General features: G+C 34.6%; 1 protein-coding gene across 7 annotated transcripts in view; it reads right to left on the bottom strand.

Moving 5' to 3' along the window:
- The window catches only part of LOC138705761 (uncharacterized), a 209,753-nt gene that overhangs the window by 137,815 nt on the left and 59,497 nt on the right, over window positions 1-12,441 (bottom strand). For 6 of the 7 annotated variants that reach the window (XM_069834382.1, XM_069834384.1, XM_069834385.1 and 3 more), the window contains one exon: window positions 4,279-4,498. The exons of the other annotated variant lie outside the window; for it this stretch is intronic. In XM_069834382.1, the coding sequence (XP_069690483.1) occupies window positions 4,279-4,498 (220 nt within the window). The remainder of the gene's footprint in view (window positions 1-4,278; window positions 4,499-12,441) is intronic. 7 annotated transcript variants of the gene reach the window in all.

The following is a 12,441-nucleotide window of genomic DNA, read 5'->3' as shown; positions in this document are numbered from 1 at the left end:
CCAGAGGTCGCAGAAGACGCTTCTTTTTCTGTTAAAAGCTTCTTTTGCTCATGTTTGCAGTTTTTCTTGGGAAGGATAAATGCGTTAACTTCCCGTTGCTTTCCGCACACCACTGTCTCTTTCGAATCTTAATAGATTCTAGGGGGCCCAAGCGTGCCGGTGAAGAGAGTGGATTTGACTAATTGGGCCCTCCGGACTTCACCGAAATTCACCGCAAGGGTTAAATATTAGTTCTATCAGGATTTTTGACCTGATCAGATACCGGGAAATCCCAATTAGCCTTTGTCCCCCGCCTCTTGGACGAACTTCTACAAATCATCAGAAAATCTTGGAGGGGAATTGGGCCATTTTTTCCACAAATGTTTCTTTACTTGTGCCCTCGTAGTTTAGTCGGAAGAACGTCGGAATTTTGATGTAAACGTCTCAGGTTCAATTCCTCGTCACTCCTTTTCATTTTATTGTGTTTGAAGATAGTATAATGTAATAATGTAAAAAGAAAAAACTAATATCAGTATTATGCAACTATATTGTTCCAAACCTAATATTAAATTTATGTTATTTATGTCGCTAAACAACGATAACAGAATATAAATAATAACTTAAATATTACTTAAGCTTATATCGCTAACAACGATAACAGAATATAAATAACTTGAATATTATTTATACATGATCACTAAAGAACGATAACATAATATAAATGATAAATATCGGTTAGTTTAATTAATATAATATATTATATAATATATAATTAATTATTTAAATAAAATTATCTATTTTACAAAGAAACACGGCTATTAATATTAAAATAATTTCTTATATAAATATCGCGAAAGAACGATAACAGATTATTAACGGTAACTTGAATATTATTTATAACGCGAAAGAACGATAACAGAATACAAATTATAATTTTAATAATATTTATACCGCTAAAGAACGATTAAAAAAATAAAATGAAAACTTGAACAACGCCCGAACTCCCAATCTTCGAATCACTAATCGAGCACTCTACCGCTGGTCTACGAGAAGCAGATATGAAATAATTCCATAGTTCCGGAACTGCTTCTACAAGGATATGCATCGTGTAACATCGCCGTGACTCGAAGTGGACTCAGAAAATTTTCGCTGTTCACGAGTGCGGCCACTTTTTTTTTTTTTTTTTTTGACAACTGTACACTTAACGCAGCTGCAGAGCGATTATTGCTAATATCTGCAAAACCTAAAAACCTCTCCTGAATTTCACCCTCTTTTACATAAAGAATGACAGTGTAAAGTTGAGAGAATTTTGCAATATCCGTCGTTTCGTCTAGCATTAAAGCAACAAGAGGTACTTTTTTTTTACTTCTTTTATTATGTCTAGAGTTACGTCACTAATACTTTCAATAATATCATTTTTAATTCGACTTGATGTACCTTTGAAACCTTTAGCACTTTTTAAATGTGTGTGTGTGTGTGTAATTTAATATCATACTTGGAGAGCACGTGCAAGAATTCAATATAGTTTCCCCGATTAATTGATTCACTGTGTTCGTTATGACTTCTGAACGGTAACTCTTCCTTCGCCAGTAAGCAAGTTACATCGATTAATCGCTTCATTATTTCTCTATTAGAGTCAACTTCTGCATTGTGTTTCAAAACATTCACCCTGTGTTGTTTACTTAGTTGAAAGTCTATCTTTGTTTTACCGAAAGTTTTATATTTCGTTATGGCAGAAAAAAATGTGATTGTGTCTTCTCATGGCGAATGTTTGCTTTGTGAAAATTACTGATATCAGACAAACCTGTACTATTCCATATTCCTCTATCGGTTTCAAAAAAGAACACAAGGCCAGCAAAATAATTTATTTTTCGATTTACATGCAGCTAGCCATTTTGAAGATTCGTAGTAATCAATTTGGACATGACGCACATAGTTTTTAATTTTTGTACTCATGGAAAGATCTGGAATAGGCCTACCTTTTACTATAATATTTTTCTTTTCCTGAAAACTTAAACTTCCAAACGTAGTACCCAACCGATGCTTAAAAACGGTCCAAAATACAACACTGTGACTGTTGGCAGTCGTGACTGGTATCGCTGCCTGATGGCGACGATTCAGACGATGCAGTTGGTATGAGCTGCAATGGATTTGCATTTCGAAAAGAGTCCCTTTCCATGTTTACTAAACAATGTAAAACACACAATATTGTTTTAATCCATGTTACACTTCACAGGCACACTTTCAGTACTTAACTGATAATGCACAAAAACAATAAACGTAGGTCTACTAATATATTCTTTCTAACAAGAATGGAGACACGGCAATTGTTTATCAGTGATCTCAATTGTTTACCAGGGAACGCCCAACCGTATTTATTGTTCATGTAGGGAAGGGAGTAGCTTTAAGTCTGCTAGTCCAGTGCCATCGTCGGCGGTGCCAGTACGAACTGACTGGTTCACGTCGGCTGGACGAGTCCAATTCTACAGACGTTGAGCGCTGAGGGAAGGAAACAAATTGAAGTTGTCAATTGTGATATCTTGAAACTTTTTAAAATTCAAACATGAGATGTAATAAATTTTATAAGCTGATGATACTTAGAGAATAGGTTAGTCCTACTAGTCCATTGACGGCACGCCACTAGTAGGCAGAGAATGGAGTTTGGGTTTTAACAAAAGATTGGGAACTGTAAAGCTATTTATAAATTTGTCATTCTGTGAAATTCTTTACTCATTCATAGTATTGCGTAAGAATAACATATTTAGCAATACTTGTGTATATATTTGAGTTATCCTGTAATTCATCGGTTCTCAACCTTTTTCAATTACGTACCACAATTTTTAATTTAGGACATTATCTGTGCCACTAACCAAATGTATAAAGTGTCGCTCCCATGGATATAATGTATGCTTCTATGCTCCAATACCAATAATTTATTGCTTTATTTAGACATCTTTAATTTAAAACAGACAGTTACTATTTGAATTTATTTAATGGAGTGTTCCATAAAACATAAAGAAAACAGCTACCGATATAGTTTTATATTTTATGATAGCCTATAATTTATTCCTTTATTTCACGCTTTAAGTTTCATTCAGCGAAGCATTATTTTTGTTTAAAATATCTGTTCAAAGTGTCCTCCATCCATAGTAACATGGAAATTGTTCATACGAATGACGTATTTTCGTATGTTTCTGTGGCGTCTCGGATATTTTGCAGCATGAATTCCTAATTACCTAGAGTGCAAATTTAATAATAGAAGGATTAATTCGAGTTTATTCATTTCAGAAGAGCTACTTGCATTTTTAAGGTTAGAGACCCAATTTGTTGACCATGAAAGGGACACATTTGTTTACAAAACATAATCTTTCCAGAGTCATGGCGAATGGATAGGTAAAGAAGGATGCTAAACAGAATATTTGAACTCTAATTATTTCGGAAACTATTCCAAATAATGAAATAATCTGAAATGTAAATGAGTACAGGTATTAAAATTATATATGATAAAATTGTGACTAAAATGTTTTGTTGATCTTATGTTTCAAATTATAAAATTGTGAACATTGAAACAACATGATTAAAAGCCATATGATTCCTCCTAAACTTCATAATAAGCCAAATACACTTCCATTAGACCAATGCTCGCACTATAAACAGCAAAAATATGAAAAAATTGTATAAGATATTGTAAGTTAAATGTCTGATGATGCCCAAGGGCGAAAACGTTTGCATTTCAATTTTATAATATGCAATGATCATTTACATCTGTAAGTGTTATTGATTTTAAACTGAGATATGTCAATTAGACTGAACTCTAAATAAAATATCATTATATTATATTATGTTGTACATATGTTATAAACTGTGTGACTCTTTGCTTATTATCGTAATCTTGGAAATATTCTGTGAGACACTCGCAACACACCGATAAAATAGAATCTAATTAGGTTAAATAATATATTAAATAAGAGAGAAATGGATTCCGCCAGAACTAGAATCATGCCATACAATACATACCATGCCATATTATACCACACCACACTACATCATGGCATACCATACATATCCGATGTCAAGAATCCACTCCTGGAATACTCTTGCTGCTGCTGCTGCTGCTGCTGCTACAAAGGTTATAATGCAGTAACAATCGCCAAATAAGATTAGAAACCTTTGTGCTGTTCATTTTCTGGACCAGGCCAAAGTGATAGGTACGTAATATTGCTTACTTAACAAATGTTTATCGTTACGAATAAAAACATTCAATCTCAGTACAACAAAATTAATAAAACTGAACATTACCTAGATGTAAAAGCATGTGTCCAAATACGTCGAGAGTGCCAAAGGTGAAATATCGGACTTTGAAAGGAGATGGATCTGTCCAATGAAAGAGAATGACAGTACCGGCTTTCCACGTAACATGGCAATGAAGGACTCCATTGTAGAAAGAAATCCTGAATGTGTATTTTTCGTTAGAATAGGGGCTGTCATAGCCTCCTCCCCACATATGATTTGGAATCCCCTGGAAAGAAAAATAATAATTATGGACTATTACCATAGCACTTGACAACATTGCATAGATCTGTCTGCAGTGTATGCAAATTGGTGTCAAATATTTTGGAGACGTATTTTTAAGAAGTGGGACAAGACTAACTGTAGTACCTTTCGAGGAATATCACTTTTGTTGACATCGTACAAAATGTTGTCCAATATTCTCTTGAGAACATTAACTCCATATGTAGATGAAATTATTGGCGATCATCAGTGCGGTTTTAGGCATAATAGATCGACCATTGATCAGATTTTTTGTATTCGACAGATATTGGAGAAAAAATGGGAGTATAAGGGTACAGTACATCACTTATTCATAGATTCCAGAAAGGCATATGACTCGGTTAAGAGAGAAGTTTTATATTATATCCTTATTGAATTTGGTATTCCCAAGAAACTAATTCCATAAATTAAAATGTGTCTCAGTGAAACTTACAGCAGAGTCCGTTAGGCCAGCTTCTGTCTGATGCTTTTCCAATTCACTGCCGGCTAAAGCAAGGAGATGCACTATCACCTTTACTTTTTAACTTTGCTCTAGAATATGCCATTAGGATAAAAAATAGAGTTTGGAATTGAACGGGTTACACTAGCTTGTCTAGTCTATGCGGATGACGTGAATATGTTAGGAGATAATCCACAAACAATTAGGGAAAACACGGAAATTTTACTGGAAGAAAGAAAATAGATAGGTTTGGAAGTAAACCCCGAAAATAAAAATATATGATTATGTCTCGTGACGAGAATATTGTACGAAATGGGAATATAAAAATTGGAGATTTAGCCTTCGAAGAGGTATAAAAATTAAAATATCTTGGTGCAACAGTAACAGGTATAAATGACACTCGGGAGGAAATTAAAAGCAGAATAAACATGAGAAATGCGTGTTATTATTCGATTGAGAAGATTTTGTCATCTAGTCTGCTGTCAAAAAATCTTAAAGTTATAATTTATAAAAGTTATATTACCGGTTGTTCTGTATGGTTGTGAAACTTGAACTCTCACTTTGAGAGAGGAACAGAGATTAAGGGCTTTTGAGAATAAGGTTCTTAGGAAAATATTTGGGCCTAAGAGGGATGAAGATAAGGAGAATGGAGAATGTTACACAACGCAGAACTGCAAGCATTGTTTTCTTCACCTGACATAATTAGGGACATTAAATCCAGGCGTTTGAGATGGAAAGGGCATGTAGACGTATGGGCGAATCCAGATATGCATAAAGAATGTTAATTGGGAGAGCGGAGGGAAAAAGACCTTTGGGGAGGCCGAGACGTAGATGGGAAGATAATATTAAAATGGATCTAAGGGAGGTGGGTTGTGATAATAGAGACTAGATTAATATTGCACAGGATAGGGACCGATGGCGAGCTTATGTGAGGGCGGCAATGAACCTGCGGGTTCCTTAAAAGCCATAAATAAGTATTTAAGTAAGTAAATTATTAACAACAGAACATTGTATAACTTTCATGTATACATGTTTCTGAGAATGCTTAGTTTCAGAATTATGCTACTTTATTGCTAACAAACAAGTTCATAGTACAAGTAATTCCATTAAGAAACTTACTAAATAAAATAAACGTTTTGCAAAAGAGTAATTGCACAAAGCGACCTTCTCCTGCGACCATGCAGCCCTGTGCCTGCGGTCCATGCGTGCTATGTTGAAAACGCATAGAGAACTTCGGAATAGTTCAAATCCACTTATGTTGACGTTATGAGAAGCGTATCTTGAGGTACATGTGATGAATAAACTGTGGACTTCTAATGTCCCAGACATAAAAATTCATTGGATTTAAATCTGGCGATAGGGCAGGCCATTCAATGAATCCCCCTCGACTGATCTATCTTTGCGGAAAATGGCGATTCAAACGATGAACCAAAGAGTTAGAAAGTAATCTCTTTCTAACTCGTTGCGACGAACTCTGAGATGAAGTGAGCTAAATCTACATGTTATAGGTACTACTTTCGGCGAATAGCGTCCAGAGGTATAGTGAGGATCACGTAATAGCAGTCCTAAAAGACTAATTTGGCCGTCTCTTAACCGTTGCCAACTAATACCAGATATCATCAAAGAGAGAAAAATCACAATGCCATGGATAATAATAATAATAATAATAATAATAATAATAATAATAATAATAATAATAATAATATACTATTAACAATAATGATGTCTTGCTTATTTACTTATTTACTACATCACATCTTTATGTTGGGAGGTGTTTCTTAAATGTTTCAATAATTTGTGAAAGAGTAAGCTTATATTTTCCTCCTGGACCTTTCGCACATTATGTTGGAAATTAGTAGATTAATATGATCTAATATTACAACGTATTTTGTCTGACAATGACATTTTAAGATTAACGAGGTCTAACCTAAAAATGTATTATGTTTCATCACGTGAAATGGTTAGTACAACTCCGAAAACTGAATGCCATTTTGAAATGTATGCTTAAGAATACTTACTTATTCTAATAATTTTGCTATTCTAGTTATAATTGCTGCTTCCGTGCGCATTTTCTATCGATCACCCAAGTGTACGTATCACACCATAAGTTATATTTATTTAGCACTTATGTGACTATAATCTTGAATTGTAACCACAACGCAACACATAAAATAACTATTAGGGGACTAGGGGCAGAACGGAACGCTGGGGCGGAACGAAACTATCTATTTATTTGCATTGTAATATTGTGCACTCTATAAAACTTTCAGCAACTACTATTCCAGCGGCAAGGAAGAGAAGAAGCAATTTTGACTGTTTGGTTATTGTAGTTGAAGTCTGTAGTGCGCTTTTCTTCGTTTCTTCTGTGTGAATTGCAACTTCCATGAATATTTACTAACAAGATACGTAAAATGTATTTAATTATCGATTTCTTCTTTACATTTTCTTAAACTTGGCATTATTGGCTATATTTTAACATGTTCAGAAATTTTCATTTCGAAAGGAATTTTGTGGATGTTAAACTAAACCTAATCTCAAAGTAGGGGCAGAACGGACCGTGGCGGAATGGACCATGTTTCGTTCTACCTCAGCATTACTATTGTTTGCTAGGTTTAATACCTTTCTTCTTCTTACCTATATTATCTCCTGACTCTTTTAAATTTATTTAACAGTCTTTTCTATTGGGATATTAATTGAAAAAATAGACATTTAAAAGGAATGTAGGCCTAAATAAATAAATAAACAAATTTGATAAAATTGTTAGTGGTGGCTGTTTTTTGCCATCAGCATAACAGATAGAGCTCTTGAAAAAATTCAACAAACACTGCAAGTTCGTCTGCACCAACTGATCCTGCCTAGACTACAGCCTCAACTCATACACAAGGAGATACAATTGAGTTAACTCCTACGAAAGATGTAGGCCTTCATCAACTTCGACCAAATTTCCTTAGGTTTCTCCACATTAAATCTCCGCCATTCCAAAGATTAACAAACAAGAGACGAAAATAAAGAGAAAGAGGATTGTGCTGCGATTTCGACAGCATCACTTTACGAAAATGAACTCCAAGAAGCATTTTAAAGATATAAAAGAAAGGTGAAGGAACAGAAAGAACGAGCTAGAAAAAAATTTAAATTCGTCCCTGGGACAAGGAAAGTAAAGTACAATGCAAAAAAAGAAGAAGGCAGAAGAATAAAATTGAAAAGGAAGATGGCAGTGAAGATGAGAGAGTGATTCAGAATGCCTGTACTGCAATGACTTATATTCTTGTTCGACAGAAGGATGCGTAGCGTTGTTTCTCCTGCCATAACTGGGCACATAATTCTTGTGCAGGAATCAATAGCAAAGATAATGAAGCGCAACTCATCTGTGCAAAATGTGTTGCTCTTTTCTTTTTGATTTTATAATATTTTGATGTGCCCTTATTGCTATTGATTTGACTGGATGATGTTGGTAAAGCCTACTTTAAATAAGCTTTGGATATGCTGCCTCAGGGGAGATAATTGTGTGAAATTTGACAATGTATCAATAGAGACCCATTCTTCCTCAGGGGTGGGGCAGAACGGACCACTTTCATACTATTTTCTCTTTTTTTTATTAGTTGCCCCTATACATTTCTATGTGTAACCTTTGTGCTTCATAGTGAAGAGGACATATTAAAGAACATGTCTACAAAATTTCTTCTTTTTATTTATAATATATAACATTTTATATCCATTTTCATGTTAAAGGTTCCGTTCCGCACCTAGTTTCCCTATGTAATAATAATAAGCTACTGATATTAATTAATTATGTATGTTCGAATTTCACTAGCGCCCAGTAATCGGCTCAGAAATCTAGAACAATTTGAATTTTCAGAATTTGCACTGCCGACGACAGCTGTTCCTGCTGCAAACATAACAGTTAGAAAATCACTACCAGTTGTAGTATTTCTCAGTATCTAAATTCGAAAAGAAGTTGGCAAAATAAATTCAACCTTCAAACTAGAAAATCATCATAATCCATTAGCATATGTATTAATGGGGAAAAATTATTAGCTTTCACCCTTAGGGTCTTAAGTAAGCTGATCCGGACTATACATCGTCCATTACTTGATGTAATTCGTTTCCTCTATCCCTCCCCTCTCTCTATCCCTTCACTCTTCCATCTCCCCTGCCCATCTCCCCTTCCCATCTCTTCCCCTTCCGTCCTCCTCTCCTCTCCTCTCCTCTCCTCTCCTCTCCTCTCCTCTCCTCTCCTCTCCTCTCCTCTCCTCTCCTCTCCTCTCCTCTCCTCTCCTCTCTGTAATTTCGACCTTTGAGTCTAATATATGCAGGAATACAAGTATACAACAAAGTATCAATCGATAGAGAAATTAACTATTTTTACAACCAAATTTGTTTTCACACAAAAAACACAATGGGCTGATTACCTGGTTAGGTTTTTTCGAGGTTTTTCCTAACTGTAAGGTGAAAGTCAGGTAATCTGTGGCGAATCCTCGCCCTCATCTCGCCAAATACCATCTCGCTATCACCAATCTCATCGACGCTAAATAACTTCGTAGTTGATACAGCGTCGTTAAATAACCGACTAAAATAAAAAAAAATTGTTAGCGGGGAAACCAACACTTGTTATTAATATATCGGCAAAAATGTTGAAAAGGAATGGTGCAAGATCTTACAACAAACATTTTAAAAGTGCGTGGTACAGTGAATATCAATGGCTGTGCAGTAGTTCTTATTTGGAAAAATTGTTTTGTTGGCTCTGTTTGTTAGTTGGAATAAAAAAATCTGTATGGAACTCGGGTGGATTTTATGAAAACAGATTAAGTTTTTGTCAGTTTTTTTAAAAGGCTAGAGAAAGGGGTGAATTTTCAGGGCGGAAATATGTTTAGCTGTCAGAAGGTGAACTTTTCAGAAGTACAAACAATAATTTTTGAAATACTTGACGTCATGTTTATGCAAGTTAACACTAGATATCAAGATATTGAACAGCTTCAGTTTTGCTCTTTTGCCAATACTTTAAAATTTCTTCAGTATTCTAACATTTTTCCTTCTAATGCTCTTGCCGCTCTACAAAAGACTTTCCAAAATTTGTTCAAAGTAAGTCGTTTGAAAACAGAACTAGAGCTTCTCTATGCAGATCATGAGTACCAGAACATTTCCCCTGATACAAGCACTAAAACTTGTAAGAGAAAACAAATGCGTATTGAAGAAACCTATAGGCTCTTTTCCCTTATTGTGACATTACAGTCAATAAGCGTTGCAGTGGAGCGAAGTTTTTGTGTTTTTTGTGCACTCAACCGCATAAAGACAAATCTTCGCAATTCAATGGCACAAGGTAGATTAACATCATTGGCGTGCATCTCCATATCTCCATTCACAAGGACTTGCTACATGATCTGATTGAGAAGCAGCCATTCATGACGACATCAGTGACAAATTCTCCATCTGTAGAGACAGACGAATCAACTTAATCTATAAAAAATAGGTAAGTCGTACATCATGTCCCTTAATAAAAGAGCTTCACCAACTTTTGAGGTTGCGAGCCGCCACTGTATTATAAGGGTTTCAAATAGGAGTTAGGCAACACGATTATTTTGCAGGAGTCGATTCCAACGATTTAATCAAACATTACGACTCTTTCTTTTGTAGAATAAAAAATATTCTGCATATCCCGCATAAATGAAAAAGTAGGGTCAGGAAAGATAGAGTCCCTTTACAATGAGAATTGAAACATTGGATGGTCTCTTTCTGATTGGCTGGAACCAGTTTTCATGACCTCTATTAATCTATAAGTTTATACAAGATAGTTTCCTTAATTATAATTTGTAAACTCAACCTTATTATCAAGTACATATTTACATTACATCCCTACTTAAAACTTTGCAAATTTCAGATATGTACGTACAGATCTCGCGAAAGATCTGAAAGCATGGCGACGGTTGAGATTTAAACTGCAGGTATCGGTTACTGGTTAGGCGTAAAGTCCACTTGCAAAATATTTCTCTTTGTCAGTCGTTCGCTCGCTGCCTAACAGGTGCTTGTAGTGAATCGCTTTGAGTTACATTACCGGAGTTTTTTAAAAATATTCGGTAATAGCATTTAAAGGTGTGTGTATTTAAATTGTATATATTATATAGCCTACTCGCGTGTACTGTACAGTTAGTTTATGTGTTTAGAAGTTGCAATTATTAAGAAAATGGTTTCAGTTACTTCAAAAATAAAAGGTAAGAAGTTTCATAGTCGAACGAAAGAAAATATAAACAATGTATTGGTGTTTATGTCTAAAGAAGCTTCTCAAGGAACTTAGATTCCTCTACACAAAATTCAGAAGTGAGTGGCAATGGCTGCAGATGGTATCCCGTAGTAATATTAAAAAAATTGTGACTGAAACCAGGAAAACAGTGTTTGACGACGGTACGTCTTTCTAAACTCCGGATAAGAAGAAAACAATTAAAACAGTGTCTTGAAACTAGACGAATTTGATGAGAGTGTAGTGCGAAGGGAGTGTATGATTTTTTGTACCGCCGAGAAATGCGTTGCAACAATTAGTATAAAAATCTGAAAGACACAAATGGCGTTTAACAGACGCAATACTAATCGCGGGTTCAGAATGACAAGGTTCTATCTAGTGTTTAGTAAATTTTACAGGAGAGCATTTTAAAAGTTTGGTTGTTATTAAAATCAAAGCAGATCAATTTTTAAAAACTTTTTTGGACTTACAGGTAGTTAAAGTCGTTATTTAACATGTATTGAACGTAAAATGTTCATAATTAATTATTTACCGCAAAATGAGATAAAAATAAAATGATTGTTCTTATTTAGAACCTTGTGTTCCCAATTGTGTTTTTGTATTGTCAAACAGAAACTTGTGTTACCAAACTGATTTTCCTAGTTTCATTACCGTCATAAAACAAAAGAGATCAGCGTATTGTTTTACATAGTTACATTTACTATTAATGTCTTTTTTCTTAAATTCATCTCAAAATATAGGGTAAGATAATGAGAAGGAAAGTATATAAAATTATTAAGAAATAATTTTTAACTTTGAATCCACAAAGAAAATGTTACTGATTTGATCAAGTTATCACTTCGAAAACATAATACAGAAATAAAACAGAAGGATTAATAAATTCAATTTTAACCACTATTTCCCAAGGGGATAAACATTTTGCATTAAGTACAATACATCAATAGTGTTTCTAAACAAACATCATATTTATTTCTGTTTTAATATCATATTTTGTTTTTTTTTATAGTTTATAGTCAGCCTGGGTAGCGTATTCGATTTAGCGCTGGCCTTCTGTTCTCGAGATTGCGGGTTCGATCCCGGCCCAGGTCAATGAAATTTAAGTGTGATTAAATGCGACAGACTCATGTCAGTAGATTTACTGGCATGTAAAATAACTTTTGCGGGACTAAATTTCGGCACACCGGCGACGCTGATATAACCTCTGAAGTTGCGAGCGTCGTTAAATAAACCATAATTAAAA

The sequence above is a fragment of the Periplaneta americana genome, chromosome 9 (genome assembly GCF_040183065.1).
Source record: "Periplaneta americana isolate PAMFEO1 chromosome 9, P.americana_PAMFEO1_priV1, whole genome shotgun sequence".
NCBI lineage: Eukaryota > Metazoa > Arthropoda > Insecta > Blattodea > Blattidae > Periplaneta > Periplaneta americana.
This window is presented reverse-complemented; position numbering and strand designations above follow the sequence as displayed.